Here is an 18,931-nt window from a genome sequence, read left to right as displayed (position 1 = left end):
AGGCCCTGCCGGAGGCCACAGCAGAAGGCTTTCTGCTAACAGCATTTCCAGAAGGTAGGACAAATCCTTTCTTGAAGGCGGACTAGATGATACATCTCAGCTTTTAGAGACGCCCTCCCAGTTAACGTGGGAAAGGACAGAGTCGGAGCACAGGTGGGCAGATTGACCTTCAGCATGAGGAGGGACATCTGTCACTGTAACAGAATGGGCAGGAGGTAAGAATGGGGTCCGAGGAAGACAAGGGTTTGAGGAAGAGAAAGGAGCCGGGGGAAAGCGAGCCTCATAAGCTCTATTTTCTTTGTAAAACCAGAAGCAGGGTCATCTGCTGAACTTGGGCTTGGGTAGGTATGATGGGAGGTGGCTGTTCTGAGTCCTTAAGGAACTAATTAAAAAGTGAACGTCTTTGTAGGGCGACGTGTCACGGCCTGGGAACACGCTGCGGCCAGCGTCGGCCCATTCATGCTCCTTGTCAGTAACAATGGGGTGGGGGAAGAACAAAGTGAGGGCGAGTTCGGTTGGGCGCCCGCGGGCTCTCAGGGGTCACCGTCCGACTCCGCAACGAGAGCGCGTCCTACCACGTACTGAAGCGCAGAGGAGAGGCCGGGGATCCAGCTGCGCGGCCCCGCCCGCTAGGCCCCGCCCCACCCCGCTCGCCCCCGATAGGCCCCGCCCCGCCCCGCCTGGGATCGCCCCGCCCCCGCCCGGGGCCGAAAGCGAAGGCGCGCTCGGCTTCTCGGCGCTCGCTCGCTCGGGTCTGGCCGGCAGCGAGGGCAGCGGGGACCCAGGTTGCGGGCCGTGGGCCGGGGCTGCCGGGCGGCATGGAGGGGCCGCGGGCAGCCGACGTGTCCCTGCACAACTTCAGCGCGAGGCTGTGGGAGCAGCTCATCCACTTCCATGTCATGCGGCTGACCGACTCGCTCTTCCTGTGGGTGGGGGCCACGCCGCACTTACGCAACCTCGCCGTGGCGATGTGCAGCCGCTACGTGAGTGCGGGGCCGAGCCTGCGGCCTGCGGCGGGGGCCGGAGCGGGGAGGGAGCCGGGCAGGTGGGGGGGTGCGGAGAGGAGGGGGGAGCCGGGCAAGTGGGGGGGCCGGAGAGGAGGGGGAGCCGGGCAGGTGGAGGGAGCCGGGCAGGTGGGGGAGGGGCTGGAGAGGAGGGGGGAGCCGGGCAGGTGGGGGAGGGGCCGGAGAGGTGGAGGGAGCCGGGCAGGTGGGGGAGGGGCTGCAGAGGAGCGGGGAGCCGGGCAGGTGGGGGGCCAGGGACCTGGGGGGTGGGTAGGGGAGAGTCCTCAGGCGTGCTCCTGGCGCCCTACCGGGAGACTGCGGGCTGGAGTCCCCAGACTCTCGAGCTCTTCCTGCCATGTTCCAGGGACCCCGGGAATGGATCCCGGCCAGCCCCACCCTGAGGGAGGCCCACCGCCCCGGCCTCAGGTTCCTCTCTTGGCTCCATAGTTTGGAGGTCCTGGTCCTCTCCTGGCCGGTGTCGCTCCCCCTGGCGTGCCCTCTACCTCCTGGTCACGTTTGTTTACGTCTTCAGTACAAACAACTTTTCCCTGAACTTGGAACTCCTGCGTCTCCACTTGGGCGTCTTATAGGCATCTAATTCTAGACATATTCAAGACCAAACTTAAAAAAAAAAATCTACGTGCAAGTTCTCTGGTGCAAGACCAAACTTTTGCTCTCCCCCGGACCTCCTCCTCCCATAGCCAGCCCGTCTCTGTAATGGCAACCCCACCTTTCTGGTTGCTCAGGGTGAGAACCTTACAGCCATCCTTGATTTCTGTCACACACTCCACCTGCCGTCAGTCCAGATGTACAGGGAATCCAACTCCCCTCTCACGGCCTTAACAGCTGTCCCGGCTCAACCCTGCAGCAGCCTCTCCTCCCTGCTTCCGCCTTTGCTGCCTGGTTTAGTTTTCCATGGTTTTGGTAACAAAGTGCCACAAACTGAGTGGTTTAAAACAACAGAGAGTTATTCCACAGTTCTGGAGACCAAAAGTCTGAACTCAGGTGTTGGCAGGGTTGGTCCCTTCTGGAGGCCCTGAGGGGGAAGCCATCCCATGCCTCTCTCTCAGGTTCTGGTGGTCGCTGGTAATCCTTGCTGGTCCTGAGATGCACCACTCCAGTCTCCGCCTCTGACGTCACATGGCCACCGTCTCCCTGTGCCTGTCTGTGTCTTGGCTGTTCTTTTAAGGACATCACTCATATTGGATTAAGGGCCCATTCTAGCATGACATCATCTTAACCTAGATCTTAATGACGTCTGCAAAGACCCTATTTCTAAACAGAGTCATAGGCCGGCCCGTGGCTCACTTGGGAGAGTGTGGTGCTGACAACACCAAGTCAAGGGTTAAGATCCCCTTACCGGTCATCTTTTAAAAATAAAATAAAATAAAGTAAAATAAGTAACAAATAAATAAATAATAAACAAACAAATAAATAAATAGGGTCATATTCACAGGTACCACGGGTTGGGGCATGTCTTTGTGGGGGACAATTCTGCCCACAACTCTGCCTTACAACCAGTGTAGGAGAGGTGATAGTTTTAAGGTGGAAGTCAGATATTTCCATTCCCCTGCTCAACACCTTTCAGAGGATGAACTCAGAGCACAATCTAGAGACTTTGCAGTGTTACCTCCCAGTGTTCCTCCCTGCCCACCCATTCCTGCAGCTCTGGCCTCCTGGCTGCTTTAGCACCATCCCCACCCCCTGCAGTTTAGTGCTCCCTGGTGAGGCCTGTTTATGAGTGTTTGTATCTCTAGCGCTTGACCAGCTGCTCGTGAAGTCCTCCTTGAGTGAGTGAGTGAGGCTCCCTCAGGGAGGACTACTCAAAGCCAGGCAGTGAGGGAGGGGGTCCCAAGGGTGGTGGGAGTCACAGGAGTGAGCCCTCAGTTATGTACAATGACCCTGGAAAAGCCTGACCCCCAGAAAAGCCCTGGGACAGAGTCAGCTCTGAATCTACTTGCAATTGTCCTCACACAACGGCCCTCTTCTGCCCTCTCTTCTCACTGGCTCCCTGAGTGACTTTTGGAAAGATGCTCCTTTCCTCTGTGTTTTCTTTTTCTTTTCTTTTCTGGGGGGATCTCAGCATGTGGGCCTTTGGGCAGGTGGCAATGCCAAGTCTTTCATTGGAGGAGGTCTGGGGGTGGCAGGGGTGATGTGCAGGGCTGTGTGCTTGGGTCTCTGGGCCCTGGAGTCACCTTGTATGCTTTCTTTCCTCCTCCTAAGGCTTTAGTCACAGGCGTGGGTAAGGCAGTGGCTGCGTGGGGTCCAGGACCACGTGCTGGTAAAACCAGGTGTTGCTGCCTTGAACCTGTTTCAGCCCCTTTGTGCAGCGCTGGTTTGGGTGGTAAGCAAACAGGCTCGCTCGCCCCCCTGGGTGCTGCTTGGGTGTGACCGCTTGGTGGTCGCAGCTCCCAGCAGAGTGTGTTTTCTCACCCACCAGTCACACTTTACCAAGAGCAGGCAGGAAAAGGAAAAGGGGCCAGTCTCAGTTACCCAGTCTGTCAGAAGTCCAGTGCCACTGACTGGCCACCTTGTGTTTCTGGATGTTCCTTCCCTCCAGAGCAGAGGGCTGAGCCAGCCGGGGAAAAGAGGTGCAGGCCATGGCTTGCCTCCCGTCTGCTTTTGTAATAAGGTTTTACTGAAACATGACCATGCTGGTCCATGGCAGGGTTGAGCAGCTGTAGTAACCTCCTGGCCCACAAAGTTTAATCTCTGGCCCTTCTCCAAACCTGCACGTGTGGCACAAGTGTGGAGAACAGAAGGCTCACAGTGCATCCGCCCTTCCTCCTGGCCTGCCTGCACTGCACGGGGAGTTCTTGTGCCTAGCGGGGCTGTGGAACTAGATGATGCCAAGTCCCACCAGCTGGAGGGAAGCTGGCCCGGGGATGATAGGACCTCGGCTGCGGCCTGCTCAGGTAAAGCAGGACACCCCTGCCCTGCTGCGGCAGTGGAAGGCGGCACTGCAGCCACAGTGGAACCATCTGGGTTGCCTCTGCTGGGTGACCAGTATCCTAGTGTGATTTTGGAAGGAATGAACTATTAAGAAGGGTAATGAGCTGGGGTTTTAAATTTTATTTTTGGTGGAAAAAGGCTACCCTGCTAAAGCTGTTCTTTCTCAGGAGGTTTAGCTGTAAACATTGTTAGCCTACAGCTAAATGTTGAACTCAGAATCTGTAAACAGCAGGATTTCATGCAGTAAATGCTTTCGTTCTTCTGTGTTTTTTGATCTCCTGTCTTTCATAAACCTGAACAAATTCTTGCATGGAGGTCACTTTGAACCTTAGGAGATGGGAGCAGTCTCTTTGTGCTCTGCCATGCTGCCCAGCACACAGTAGGTGTCTGTTTAGTTCACTTGTCTCCATCTGGACAGTAGGGTGTGGGGGCGCCAAACCCTGGAGCCTCTGTCCCTCTAAAAACCTGGCCACTTCCCAAGACTACCAGACCTCTGTACCCAGGCTGTTTTTCCCAGAAGTCTGCTATTTTGGTAAAAGTAATTTTGGCCATATTACAAGTTAGTAGGCTGCTCTTCAGGATTCGCTGGACCTGAATAGGTGGTGTGGCGTCGGCGAGGAAAGAAAGAGATGGACCACAGATGTCTAGTGCAAGTGTGGACAACAACCACAAGAATCTTACTTTATTTATATTTTTTACTTAACCTTTTACACGATACTTTATCTTTTAGTCAAAACATTTATTATTTTATCTCTATAGAAAAAGAAAAAACAGAATGTTCCAAAGCATTCATGCTGTGATAAAAGTACCCTCTCACGCATCAATAGTTTACCCCAACGCCTGTGGCTTGTGGCCAGGAAACTATACAATAGCAGCAGGCTTGGCATTAAAGAGCGTCAGACTTTTAGTTTAAACTATAATTCTTAACCTTCTTAACTTACAATTTAACCCTTTTTAAATTTTACTTATACTTACTACTCTTAATTTTAATAACATTGATTAGTTAAGGTTAACAATTTAATATTGCTTATACCCTGTATTGATCATTTTAATTTATAATCAAAATCACAGTGTTCATACCTTTTATTTCCCTGCCAATAGACTCCGGGAACAGCACAGGGGACAAAGTGAAAAGTTAAATGATCCTACTCAAACTAACAAAAACACTATATTATTCTTATTATTACTAAGGAAAGAACATGTTCTTGGTAAATCAAGTGAAACTGTGGGAGTGGGGAGAAACAAAGAAATCTGTAACTGGTTGATGGTCAATTAGTTATAAACATTACTGCACCCAGACGTGCCGTCTCCCTGGGGGAATATGGATAGAAATCTAACATAATAACTTCATTCCACACGTACAAGAGCATGACCACAGCCACAGTGGGTTAATGCACATATCACTAACAAGGAAGATTAATAACAAAACTAAATGGAGCCAACCCATACCGGAAACATGCATCAAAAACACCTTTAGTACTGACAATGCTTTTTTAAATAAACCAATTAATTTTGATGTATTATTAACATGTCCTTTGAGAAACTCCAAGGAATTTCCGAAAGCCATACTAAGCCAAAAGGTTAGGCTGTTTAATTCTGGGAAGCCTTGTCAAGCAACCAAAGGTGAACAAATAAGAACTTGCATGGAGTACTTGCAAGAAGGTACCACACACATGGGACCCCCTTGTAGCCTGCAGAACAAGGGGTATCACTCAGCCTCCAGGCTGTTCCCTATAGCAGGATGGCTCATGGCAGTAGGCTTTTACTTTTAAGTGAGAATTTTGATGGTGAGGGAGATTACTTCCAAAGTAATTAGTAATAAGATTACTTCCACATTTCGGAAGGGCCACATTTATTTATCATAACCTCATTTATACTGCTGCTTTTGTTTTATGGCTTCTTATCTTAAATGAGATTGGCCAAGCGTATTCAGAAGGTTGTAGTTTTGCTATTTGGATACTGGTGTTCGGTGCCCTTTTTCAAAGTCACAGGGAATTTATTGACCTTAAAGAGCCCAGGTGAGCCTTCAGGGCACTGGAGCAGTGTTCTCTCACAGGCCAAGATGAGGAGATTGGGCATCCTGCCTTTTGGCTGATGGCTGCCATGGGCAGAGGGAATGGGGACATGGGGACCCAGACTGTGATTCACTTTCTTCTTGCTGTGGCCTTAATGATCTTGTTTACTTCTCTCTTGGTTGGAGTGTTGCCCTTCAGCATGCATTGGAGTTTCTGTTGCTAAAACAAGCCCTTTATGTGAAATAAGTCCTAGAACTTATTAACAGCACTGTGGTTCCAGCTTCAAGTGACTTTTCTTTGTTTGTGCCAGCTGAACTGACCTCATAGGCTTTGGGAGTCAACCTGCTTGGCTGTTGACGGATGCCAGCCCTCTCTTCCCTCAGTACATGTGTCTGTCCTCAGAACCCACCATTGCCACCCTCGTGAAGAATCAGATGCTGTGGAGGTGTGGCTGGCCCACTCTGGGGTGGAGGCACTGCATGTGCTCTTTGTCTTCCTTTTAGGACTCCATCCCTGTGTCCACCTCCCTCCTCGGAGACACTTCCGACACGACCTCCACTGGCCTCGCCCAGCGCCTAGGTATGTAGCCACGCTGGGGCTGCAAGACCAGCCTGGGGGGAGCCCCACTATTCAGTGGGACCATGAGGCAAGTCACTTCAGAAGAAAGAGTCCTCATTACCGCTGCACGCACAGACCTTGTCCATCAGGTCTTCTGTACAGAGCACACCTGTGCTCACCCGTTACCACCACTGTCTCCGGGCCAGCACATTCCTAAGGGACTCCCACATTGTCCTTGGCTGCCTCCTTGAGGGGATCAGCTGATGTAGCTCCTTTCCCTGAGTGTGTCACCTGCGTGTCACCTCCTCACGGCTGAGGAGAGTGAACGATGCCCACAGCACCCTATGGGCAGCGGCTCAAGGAAGCCTCCTGGGTCCTCACGGGGATTTGGTGGAGCCTGTGGAGCAGGTGTCACCATTGTGCAGGAAGGACAGTCCTTCACTCTTAGTGTGATGTCATTCAGAGCTCAGAGGGGAGCCTGTGGCCTAGCCTGTGAGTGCAGCGCAGAGCAGATGTTAAGCAGAGAACATGAAGTTGAAGGCTCATCCTCCCCGCCGCCACCTCACACTTTCTGTAAATACCTAGACAGCGCAGGAAAGGATGGCATGCGTCCTGCCAGCCCAGCCCTGTGTGCCTGTGGCCAGTGTGTAAGGATGCCGGAGACTGTGAGCAGGAAGCCAGCCTGTCCCCTGCTTAGTCTTCATCCTCTGCTTAGTTCTCCGGTCTTAGCCCCTGTCCCCTGCTTAGTTCTTCAGTGTTCCAGGTCACTTCGCTTCTCGTCAGTTATGGAGCCCCTCTGTGTGCTGGGTGGGGGTGTGCAGGGAAGGAAGCCAGCCTGTTTTGAGGAGCTCAGACTTAACTTGTGTTGGGTGCTGTATAAAGAGAATTCTGTAGACTCAGTCACACTGAGGTGCACACACTTGAACAGCACCACACACAGCCGAGGAGGGACACTGATGGCACGAGGGCAGGGCAGAATGTCACAGGCAGGAGTCCTGGATTCCCCACACCCTCATCTGTGCTTGGATGGGCGGAGGTCAGCATCTTGTGAACTTGCAGGGTAGTTTTTCTGTAGCCTGGAGTTAGACACCTGACTAGTGAGTTATTCTGGTTACTTTTTATTAGGAGATGATTTTTAATTTACAGAAAAGTTGCAAAGAAGATACAAAGAATTCCTGCCTTGCCTTCACCCAGACCTCCTAGTTGTTTCCCTCCCTTCTCTGTGTTTGCGTCATTATTTCTTCCTGAAACACGTGAAAGGCAGTTGGAGGCACGGTACCCTTTTGCTTCTAAGTGCTCCCCCATGTATTTGTTGATGTTTAAAGGGTAATGCACTTACATCAGAGTCCTGTGGGCCTGTGCCCGCTCCCGTGAGTTTGGGAAAGCATTCATATTTAGAGAGACAACGCTGTGGGATTGTCGCAACAGACTCTGTTGGTGAAGGTTGGCAGAGCTTGTCTGCCGTGCCAGGAATAAGAAGCTTTACACCAGAAATTTAAAAAGGCTTGAGAATACCTGTGATATGGAGGCCTAATATCAGTTTGTGTGCGAGAAAATGAGGGCTCTTAGTAGTTCAAAAGGTCGGTGGCGTGAGGTGGCTGCTGGCACCTCCGAGGGGCTGGTAGGCACAGTGCTCAGATCAAGAAGGGGTTGGTTGTCCAGCAAAGCCTTGGGCTGTGCCAGCATCTTGAACCTGGATCGGGGCCCTGCAGTTGAAAATGCATTTTTAATGTGTTATAACAAACAGAAGAGGTGTCCTGCAACAGGGTCTTATATGGAAGAAGAAAGCAAGTAGGAAAAGAGATGGCCTCAGGGCTTGAGTAGCCCTAGAAGCCGTGGCTTCAGTGTGGGCGAGAGGACTCTGTCCTTGTGTGGCTCTGGAGGGCATAGCTGGGTCTGTGGATGGACGAAGTGGCAGACGCAGCTTGGCTCTCTGGGAGACTTGTCTTAGCAATTATAGCGATTGGAATCACAGTGGCACCCAGCAAACTGTTGGGAGGCTCTGCATTAAGTACTGTGAGGTGTTCTTTAAACACAGGCTCTCAGCGTAACTTAATAGCTGCTTCTGTCCAGGCACGTTTCTTTGTTAAAACAAACGTCTTTATTAAGATATAATTGACATGCCATATGGTTTACCCAGCCGTCCTCAAGGCAGAGGTTGGGCTTGTCCTCTCACCTTCTCCGTAGATGCATAAACAATACCCAAGGTCACTCCTAACCCTAAAAATTACACACATTGCCTCATACAGTTGAAAAAAGTCCTTTGAGATCCCAAGGTCTTTCTTTCCTTGTTTTACAAATGAGGACCTGGAACCCAAAGAGGTTTCCAGGCCTTGGTGGGGCCAGAAAGGACCCAGGCCTCTTGAAGCTGGCTCAGCCCGTGGTGACCAGGGGTAAGTCAGACCACAGGTAAGATAGCAGCCACTGAAAGGACAGAATTGCCACCTGGATGCAGTTATGGTGCAGGTGGCCTGGTGGGCCCCAGCCTTACCTCACTGCTGTTCTGCCTTTTGATGAGGCTGATGGGACTTGGGGTGGGGTCAGTGCCTCTCCTTGGGTGAGCAGGAGTGTCTGCAACTGCCCTTGGCCTGGGTGAGGCTGCGGGAGGAGGCCACAGCACTGTGCAGTCAGTGTGAAGCTGGTTCGGCTCCCTGCCCACCTGTTCTCAGGATATTGTCTTATCTTTCAGAATCTGGGTATGTGACTCTGCTTGATTTTTTTGCAGTTGGACCAATACACTTCAGCTATTGATTATTGGTTCTCTATAAAGGAGCTAAAACCTGCTTTCAATATCAGAAAATCATACATATGTGTATATAGGCACACACACATATATAAGAAGGTACTTCAAAAAGTTTGTGGAAGGGCCGGCCTGTGGCTCACTTGGGAGAATGCGGTGCTGATAACACCAAGGCCACAGATTTGGATCCCTATATAGGGATGGCTGGTTAGCTCACTTGGGAGAGTGTGGTGCTGACAACACCAAGTCAAGGGCTAAGATCCCTTCACCAGTCATCTTCTAAAAAAAGTTCATGAAAAAATAGAATTAAAAGATAATACAAATCTTTCCATGAGCTTTTTGAAGTATCCTTGCACATGTGTGTATATATATGTGCGTAATTGTATAGAAATGTAGGATTACCTCTGGGAGGGGAGTGGAATTGGTAGAGAGGGTGGTACGGAAGGAGAACTTTAATATTTTATTTTAAACACTTTAATATTGTGTTTTGAAAGTTTAAAAAAATACCAAAAAACCCTCTGTGTAGAGCAGAGGTTCTCAGACATTCGTGTGTGGGTCATCTGAGGGCTTGCTGACACAGTTTGCTGGCCCAAACCCGTGATTTTCAGATTTAGGTCTGGAGTGGGGCCTGAGAATCTGCATCTCTACCAAGCTCCAGGGGGTGCTGCTGCTGTGGGGACCACACTTAAGCACTGCTGTTCTACAGACCAGGCGAGGGTCTAAATTACTTTAGTCTGCATTTGCAGCATGTGTCTGAAGAGAGTCATAAAGATGAGAGCTTTCTTCTTTCCCTAAAACCCTGTTCTCTTTTTCCGGGCGTTTTCCAGCTGCGGGTAGGTGTGAACAACAGAGAACCTGCAGTGTTTCCGCCATGGCTCTGTCAATGTGTTTTCTCTTTTTAGCCAGGAAGACCAACAAACAGGTGTTTGTCAGCTATAACCTTCAAAACACAGACAGTAACTTCGCATTGCTTGTAGAAAACAGAATCAAGGAAGAAATGGAGGCTTTTCCAGACAAGTTCTAGCAGAGTGGGAGAAATGAGAATTTGCAACTTAAGCACAATGCTTACTTAAATAAATGGATCGAGTTTCATTTTGTCCTCAGGTTGTGTTCACATTTTGTTTTTAAAGGGTTAATTTTACGAGCTTTCCTTCTTAGCAGGGTTTGGGCCAGAAAGCGGATATTGACCGACCCGGGGAAGGAGAGGCTCACAGCGGGCTGTACACACGTCCTCACTTGACTGCCCAGGGACAGACGGGTGAGAATGGGATTTTGTTGGGATTGAAGGGTGCGATATAATCTAAGAGTTTAAATCAGCCATCATCTGCGATGTACATTTCCAGTTAAAGTAACGTCTTCATAAATATGCTTTAGGTTTGTGTGTGTTCCTGAGGCTTCTATCTGCCTTGTGAGTTGATGCATTTTTATCTCCTTCCCTTTTTAGCCAAACCCTTCCCCTGGTACCTCTTCCTGTGCTTCCCCAAACCCTTCCCCGAGGCACCTCTTTCCTGTGCTTCCCCAAACCCTTCCCCTGGCACCTCTCCTCTTGCTGTGCTCTCCCCAAACCCTTCCCCTGGTACCTCTTCCTGTGCTCTCCCCAGACCCTTCCCCTGGCACCTCTCTTCTTCCTGTGCTCTCCCCAGACCCTTCCCCTGGCACCTCTCCTCTTCCTGTGCTCTCCCCAAACCCTTCCCCTGGCACCTCTCCTCTTGCTGTGCTCTCCCCAAACCCTTCCCCTGGTACCTCTTCCTGTGCTTCCCCAAACCCTTCCCCTGGTACCTCTTCCTGTGCTCTCCCCAAACCCTTCCCCTGGTACCTCTTCCTGTGCTCTCCCCAAACCCTTCCCCGAGGCACCTCTTTCCTATGCTTCCCCAAACCCTTCCCCTGGCACCTCTTTCTGTGCTCTCCCCAGACCCTTCCCCTGGCACCTCTCTTCTTCCTGTGCTCTCCCAGACCCTTCCCCTGGCACCTCTCTTCTTCCTGTGCTCTCCCCAAACCCTTCCCCTGGCACCTCTCTTCTTCCTGTGCTCTCCCCAAACCCTTCCCCTGGCACCTCTCCTCTTCCTGTGCTCTTCCTTGGGCCTTCGTTTGAGCTCCACTCCACAATTCTTGCTAGGTTTGTGGTTTTGGTGAAGTCTCTAACTTCTCTGGGTTTTATTTCCTCATCTGCGGGTGTACTTCAAAAGGATTGTGGAAAAATAGTACAAATCTTTCCATGAACTTTTTGAATTACCCTCATGTAAAATGGGAACAATCCTCACCTTGCTCCGTTGTTGGAATTAAGTGTGTAGAAATGCTTTGCAGACTGTTAAGTGCTGGGACAATTAGATTTCAATTGTGGCTTTAATTCCTTCATCTCTGTGGATTCACACGCTTCAGGTCCTTCTTGCTTGTCCCGTCATTTCATCATCTTCCCTTCTTACTTCTCCCAAGTCCCAAGTACATGCTTCGGTCATTTTTAATCCTGAGACTTTTTCTGTCTACCACTTGAAGTGGGTTCTAATCTAGCCCTTCCCCAGAGATGCAGATGGTCTGGAGCCCAGGCTTTGGCAGGGTTGAAAAGCTCCCGGGTGCTCTTCTGCGCAGGCAAAGCTGAGGACCACTGGCAAAGAGTTTTCTTGTCTTTGGGGTCTATCTGGACCCTTTTACTACTAGAGGTGCTTAGTTTAGGGCCCTTTAACACGTCTCACGTTGTGGCTCAAAGTATTGCATTGAGCCAGGGGTAGGCAACTGAAGGTGGTGACACTGGCCAGAACGCAGACACTTCAGGGGCATAAGTCAGACTCCAGTGCTTCCCTCCTCTGCAGACTACCCACGCTAACCTCTGAGGCCTCGGCCAGCACCACTGCTGGGAAAGCAGTGAGCACCTGCCTAGGATTAGAAGAGTAAGTGACACAAAATCAGGGCTATGAAGAGAAGAGTTTGGTATAAATACTTTATTAAAGAAATATTGTTTTCTTGTTAAAAAATACTACATTAGAGAAGAGAGTTTTGGGTTATCAGTCTTTCCTCACAGAATCACAGTGTAAGATATTCATTTCTTGATCTCTCTAGGAACTTTCAGGCCACGGGTTAGCAGAACATAAACAAACAAGAGAAAAAAATTCCTCTCCCGTTTACTCATGGCCCCCCATTTCTCAGGGGGTCTGAGAATGGCTCTAGATGAACAGTTCATGTTGAGTCTGGTGTACCTCCGACTACCTTTTGAGACAACTCCCGAAGCAGAGAGGCTGTCCCCTACCCCCCGGGGCCAGCGAAGACATGGTTTACACAGGCGCTGAAAGCAGTGACGCAGCGAGGTCTGAATGAACAGGGAGGATTTTTATTACTCATTGTCAATGGTAGTGAAATGCCCTTCATCAGATACCATCAGTGAGGTAGGGAAGACATTCCAGAGGAAATCTGTTAATGGGGCAACATTTTTATTCTGTACATTTACATAGAAATTTCCCCAAAGCTACAACAGATGCGACACCATGCAGACATGTAGCTGTGAAGGACAGTGCAGAAGTCAACATAAGCTTGTGCTGTGAACAAGCACCGCCAGAGGCGTCCCCACTGACACGCACAGGAACACGGTTCTCCTAGCAAAACCTCCAACGTTTGGGTTGCAGAAAGCACAGGGAGGAAAGCATCCCCACTAGACATGACACACCATACTGCTTTTTACAAAACACGCACAGTACGTGAAAGTGAGGTGGTGTCCTTTAAAACAAAAAGATGGAGTTGACGTGTGGGCCTCCCCTAAAACATGGGACACTTTGGGGCTGGGTGATATGGTCACAAGCGTCATTTACTGGCACTTCCAATTCAGGGATTTCCCGCTTGGCTACAGGAAGTGGTGATCTCTGTGTGCAGTACCTCCTTTGTGAGGTTTGTTTTGCTTTCTGTCCTCTGGCCAAACCAGCTCACCAGCCTCTGTCCTCCAATGCAGGTGATTATACTCTCAGAAAAGAAAAACATTTAAAATGTTAATTTGTCTTGGGTGCTGATAATTGGAGTATTTGATAATATTGACTTCTGAAAAAGAACTAAAGAAATATCCACCTCTGTCTCCAGTGTTCATATTTGTGCATTACTTTTATTGAAAGGGGATCACAGCTCCTGGTGGGTTGGGCTAGCAGGACGCAGGGGTGGGTGGAGGAGAGGGCAGGGAGCACGTACCTTCCGATGATTCCCCAGGAGGTGGGAGGGCTGCACTGAAAAGGCAGGTGCCTGAGAAGTGTCTCCCTGCTGACCATGGAGCGGGCAGTACTGGAGCTCACACACAGCAGAATGGCACCGGGGTGGGCAGCCACAGCAACCCCGTGAGACCGGCCAGGCTGGATGCCTGTCAGGCCTGGGCACCCTGCTGCCCTTGTCACGTGCTGCCAGACTGCACAGGGCTCTGCCCACATGCAAGCTGTTCTGCTCTGGCTACGTTTTATGAAGGTGTTCCTTAAGAGCTTCACTTACCCCTAAGCTGAAGCAGCGACAGAACAGGTGCTCATCCTCCAGGGGCTGCCAGAGGGGAGCTGTGGGACCTCCTTGCCAGCTGAGAGATGTCACCTGCCGACAGTCGGCAAGTGCTTGTTCCTGTCCGATAGACTTTGGTTCCAAGAGCCTAGGCCTCTAAGCTAGCTGTCTCTAGTCATCGATGTGTTAGTCCTGACTGCTGAAGTGATGAGCACGGTCTTTGTTGGATGAGTGTTTTTATTGTTACCATTTAAGAGACCTTGGAACAGAAGTTTGTAAGTGCTGTACCTTGACACCACCTTCCTAGAGATTTCTGGCAGCACTCTTCCCCTTCAACATATGTATTAAAAAAGGTCTACATGACCAGTGTGAGGCTGTCATAATCTCTGCCACTCCACAACAGTACAGTCACTGGACTACAAAGTGTTCTTGTGCTAAGGGTGATGGGTGCAAACCTATCCAGTGCAGGCCCAGGGCCTCGCTGGCTCCTTCCTACCCTCCCCAACTGCCTACTGGCCAGGCCCTGGACATGTCCTGTCTGTACTTAATTGGGGCTTCTGCCAGGAGGCTTTGTAGCAAGTCCTCTAAAAAGGTAAAAGGTATTTCACAAGTTTGGCACGCGAAGGCTGTACAGATCTAAAGAAAGGCCTTTGAAAAGGTGAATGTGGACTACATTGAAACATGGAACAAAAGAGACTTGAAGAGAGACCAGGGAAGGGGAGGCCGAGCTGGACGTGGAGCAGGTGGAGCAAGGAGAGTCTGGCCAGTCAGCCTCCTTTTCCGCCGCCATCAGGCCTCAGATGAGGCCCTGGAGCTCCAGGTGGGGGTCAGCTGATGAGATGGCTTGGTTCAGGCACTGCCAACACGTGGTCGCGAGGCTGTTCACCCCTCACGACATCTTTATCAAGCCAGTGGGCTCCAACTGGTGTTTGTACAGAAGGGGAGACAGTGAGCAGCCACCCAGGGGGAGAGCTGCGAGGGAGGAAGGAAGCGCCTTCTCTGGCCCTTTGAATTCTAGCAGCCATCAGCTGAAAGTCACCGAATTGCCTCACACAGGCCTGAGACCATGATTTGCCTGGATGAACACAGCTAGCAGCAAAGATGTGCTCTGCAAAGGGCTGAGGTGAATGATTCTAGTGAGAAGCCAGGCTGTCCAGAAAAGCTGGTGCCTGCCTGTGCTCAGGAGCCTTGTTTCTTAGTGGCCCTTCACTGTCTGGGGTACAGTGATGAGTACAGTACACACCCCTGAGGTGGGCAGGGCTGCAGTGGGCCGTGGGGAGTTATTGCCTTCTCTCACTTTGTCTTGCTGCTTCCAAGAGGCTGGAGGTCATGTGACTCACCAGTGAGGACGCTTTGCTGCTGCCCTAAGCCCTGCCTCTGCTGAGCTAGGGACAAGACAGGACACAGACCGAGGCGGGAGGGGTCCGTCTCCTGCAGGTGCTGTGGTGCCCGGCGTGATGTCATGAGCGACAGCCATCCAAGCTGGTGATCCCCTGGTGTGTGCTTGAGATGTGGGTGCCTTAGTCATCTTGTTCAGTTATTTTCCTATTGTTTTTAGCTCAGGAAGTAGCCATGTTTTCAAGTAGTGCCAGCAAAAAAGCTGAATGTGAAAGAGGGAACTTTTCTGCTGGAGCTGAATCTGGGAAGGAGTATTAATAAAAATTAACACGTCTCAGACCTCAACACATTTGCTAGATGTGCACATAAATAAGCAAACCTGGTGTCAGAAAATGGTGCTGATATCACTGCTGAACATTTCAGATTTCCAGTGAAAGGTTTAAGCTTTTCCCCAGAGAGCTTCCAGCATCAAGTACAAAAGGATGACCCCGAGGGAAAGACTAGGCTGGTTTTAACTGTACCTGTGAGCTGCCCTTCCCCCAGCACGTGGAACGGAAGCTCTCACCTTACAAACAGAAAGAAGGAAACTTTAGAAAACCATATACAGACTCTCTAGCAAAAACCTAATTCATTTACATTTCACGCTGTCTAAAATGCAGTCCTGGGAATGCTCTACGAGAGTGCCACACCTCTGCACACAGGCGGGCTCCCTCCAGGCTGGGCTCTGGGCTGGCTGAGGTGACATCTGGCTCCTTGGGTGGTGGGCGAGGGGCAGCGTCTGACCTCCAGGGAGGAGGCTGGCCACCGCATCGGTCACCGATGACGTCTTCCTCAGAGTGGCCATGTTTTGCTCCTGGAGGAGGTGGTTGCATCTCGTGACCAGTGAGAGGACAGAGAATAAAGTGCTTCTTGTAGAAATGACCAAAATAAATACAAAGATTTCATGGCAGAAAAGAAAGTCTTTGAAGGATTATTTCCAAAGAGTTTGTTTCCTTAAACACGTGCTCCTTGGACGTTTGGAAAGACAGATTTCCCCACACCAGTTGGAAGTCTCACGCTTGGGTGGCCTCAGCAGCAGAACTGGGTTTTTCTGCACCTGGCCGTGCTCGGTCCCTGTCTGTAAACCTGTGCCCAGACTCCCCCCAAGCCCTTGAGTCTCTGGGGCCCCCACAGGAGCAGTGGCGTGGCCAGCTACATGGACTTCATGCCGTTGGCTGTGGCGCCCTCGGGCAGCCCGTCGCCCATGGTGGCTGTGTCGTGGAGGCCCGAGTAGTCCTTGAGCTCAGCGTTGGTGAGCAGGAGCGGCTGCTCGCCCTTCTTGTGTGGCAGCAGTGGCTGCCGTGTATAGTGCTCCCCGCTGGAGATGCTCTCGGGCAGGTTCTGGTCCCTGCTCTCGGGCAGCAGCAGGATGCAGATAATGCAGATGAGCGTGCAGCAGGCGAAGATGATGTGGTGCAGGAAGTAGCCTTTCTGGTTATGCAGCTCGATGATGGGCGCCGTGAGCATGCCGAAGCCCGCGCTGGCCAGCACCAGTCCCAGCCCGCCGCACCTGCAGGAGGACAGGAGTGCTGGTTAGTGGCCCTCAGGCAGACCCTAGCACATCCGGAGCATCTGGAGTGGGAGACAGCTTGCTGGGATCATGGGCAAGTTTGTGGCAGACTGAAAGCCCCATCTGCAGTGGGCCTGCCACCCTCGGACCATCCAGTGAACCCCATGCAGGTGCCCCCAACCACCTCCACCCTGGCTGTAGCTGTGGACCACCTCTACTCAGTTACTGTTTTTCCTCATCAACTCAAAACTTTTTACTTTATTCTGAAAGAAAGCTTTATAATATTACTGTAAATGGAAAGCCAGTATCACTTGGCATAAGTAATAAACAAGGAAAAACAGTGTTATTAAATCACGCTATTTCCCCAAGACCTGTTCTTTAAAAACGGGGGGGAGGGGGGGTTACTGAGGGTTAAAGCACATATTAAAGACATATCAATACGAACAGAGACTTTCTCTTTGTCATAATTGGAGAAATTGGAAGATACTTTCGAAGACAATTTCCTTCCGTGTATTTCCCCAAATCACCTGCCCACCACCAGTGGAGACTGTCTCATCTCTGAGGATTGTGCCAGAAGGGTCCCCAAAATGAGGCTGTGCACTGACTGCGGCACTGAACTCAGAGAGGCTCAAAGCCCAGAGCACGAGCCATTTATCCCCACTCCTCTGCCACGGAGGGAGCCTGTCCAGAATCCCAGAGGGAGGGGTAGATCCACTTCACTTAAAAATCCCTTACAGCTCTCGCCCCTCTACTTTGGCCTAAAAACATATTAGTGGGCTAAAGTGTGATGTGAGGGCTGGGCTGGGTTGCAGTGGGAATGCAGTGCCCAGGTCAAAGGCCAGGCCAGGCCAGGGAGGGTTGCCTGGCCCCCAGTTCTGGGGCCTCACTGAAGGGGACAGGTGAAGGTGTCTTCTCTGGAGGAAGGGAGAGCAGAGCTGTCTACCCAGCCCCAGAGCAGCAGGCAGAGCATACCAGGATGCGGACTTCAGTTGGGCTAAGGAACAACTTTCTATTGGAGCTGTCAAGAGTTATGCACCACCCTTGAGTGAAGGGGCCTATATTTTGGACGTACTGAGGCAGAGGGAGCTGAAGGGGGGGCTCCTGTAGCAGGTGAAAGGTAGGTATGTCATTCCACCTCTTGTCTAGCCCATGGTTCCCTCAGGTAGCACTGCAGGGTCTCCTAACTTACAACAAGACTGTGCTACAAGGTCACAAATGCAAGATCGACATGCAAAAGTCGAGTGTATGTCTACAAGCCAGCAACAAACGGCCTAAAAATGAGTCAAAATTCTATTCACGATAACATCAAAATAATAAAATACTTAGAAATAAATAACAAAAGAAATGCAAGACATCTATGCTGAAAATGACAAAACATTGCTGAGAGAAATTTAAAAGAAAAATAAATGTACCATGTGACATGAAAATTAAAAACAAAAGGAGAGACATTCCATGGTCATGGGTTGGAAGAATCAATATTGTGAATATGACAGTTCTTTCCAGATTGATCTACAGATTCAGCACAATCCCTATCAAAATCCCAGCTTTCTCCTTTTCTTTTTTTAGAAAAAAATAAGCTGATCCCAAAATTTATATGGAAATGTAGATGACCCCAGAGTAGCAGAAAACACGTTTGAAAAAGAACAAAGTTGGAAAACTTATCTTCCCTATTCCAAAGGGCAGATCGATGGAACAAAATTGAGAGTTCAGAAACAAACCTTTACATTTATGGTCAACTGATTTTTGAGAAAGTCAAACTCAGTGGAGGAAAGGGACAGTCTTTTCAACAAGTGGGGATAAGACGTAAGGATAAGGTTGGGTCCTTACTTTACATCATGTACAGAAGTGAACTAAAAATGGATCATAGAACCTAAATGGAAGAGCGAAGACTGTAACACTTTCTAGAAGAAAACAAAATCTTTGTGACCTTGGGATAGGCAAGGATTTCTTACATAGGACAACAAAAGCAGGATCCAAAAAAGAAAAAGTGATCATCCGAACTTCATGTAAATTAAAAACATCTACCCTTCAAAAGACACGTGCTTCAGGAAAAGGACAGACAGGTCTCAGACAGGGAGAAATTTCTGTGCAGCACAGGTCTGATAAAGGCCTTGTATCCAGAACGTGTAAAGAATTCTTAGCACTCAAAAAAAGTGGGCCAAAGATTTGAACTGACACTTGTCCAAAACAACTATATAGACTACAAATGTCCAGTAAGACACAAGAAGACATGCAACATTAGTCACTAGAGAAATGCAAATCAAACCACGATGAGATACCACTTTGCATCCTCGAGGACCGTAACCAACAACACAGATGA

General features: G+C 50.2%; 2 protein-coding genes across 3 annotated transcripts in view; one reads left to right on the top strand and one right to left on the bottom strand.

The window, feature by feature from the left end:
• The first annotated feature begins 714 nt into the window (after nt 1-714).
• Nucleotides 715-10,372, top strand: PSMG4 (proteasome assembly chaperone 4). The gene is made up of 3 exons (XM_063096056.1): nt 715-983; nt 6,475-6,550; nt 10,172-10,372. Exons 1-3 carry the CDS (start codon nt 819-821, stop codon nt 10,291-10,293), a joined length of 363 nt encoding a protein of 120 aa, XP_062952126.1. The 5' UTR covers nt 715-818; the 3' UTR covers nt 10,294-10,372.
• Nucleotides 10,373-13,330: 2,958 nt separating this feature from the next.
• SLC22A23 (solute carrier family 22 member 23) overlaps nt 13,331-18,931 on the bottom strand; it is a 171,888-nt gene continuing 166,287 nt past the window's right edge. For both annotated transcript variants that reach the window (XM_063096051.1, XM_063096052.1), the window contains one exon: nt 13,331-16,611. In XM_063096051.1, coding sequence (XP_062952121.1) covers nt 16,254-16,611 — 358 coding nt within the window. In that variant the 3' untranslated portion in view covers nt 13,331-16,253. The remainder of the gene's footprint in view (nt 16,612-18,931) is intronic.

This window comes from Cynocephalus volans, chromosome 5 (assembly GCF_027409185.1).
Source record: "Cynocephalus volans isolate mCynVol1 chromosome 5, mCynVol1.pri, whole genome shotgun sequence".
NCBI lineage: Eukaryota > Metazoa > Chordata > Mammalia > Dermoptera > Cynocephalidae > Cynocephalus > Cynocephalus volans.
Note: the sequence above shows the minus strand (reverse complement) of the source record. Positions and strands in the feature narration are given on the sequence as shown.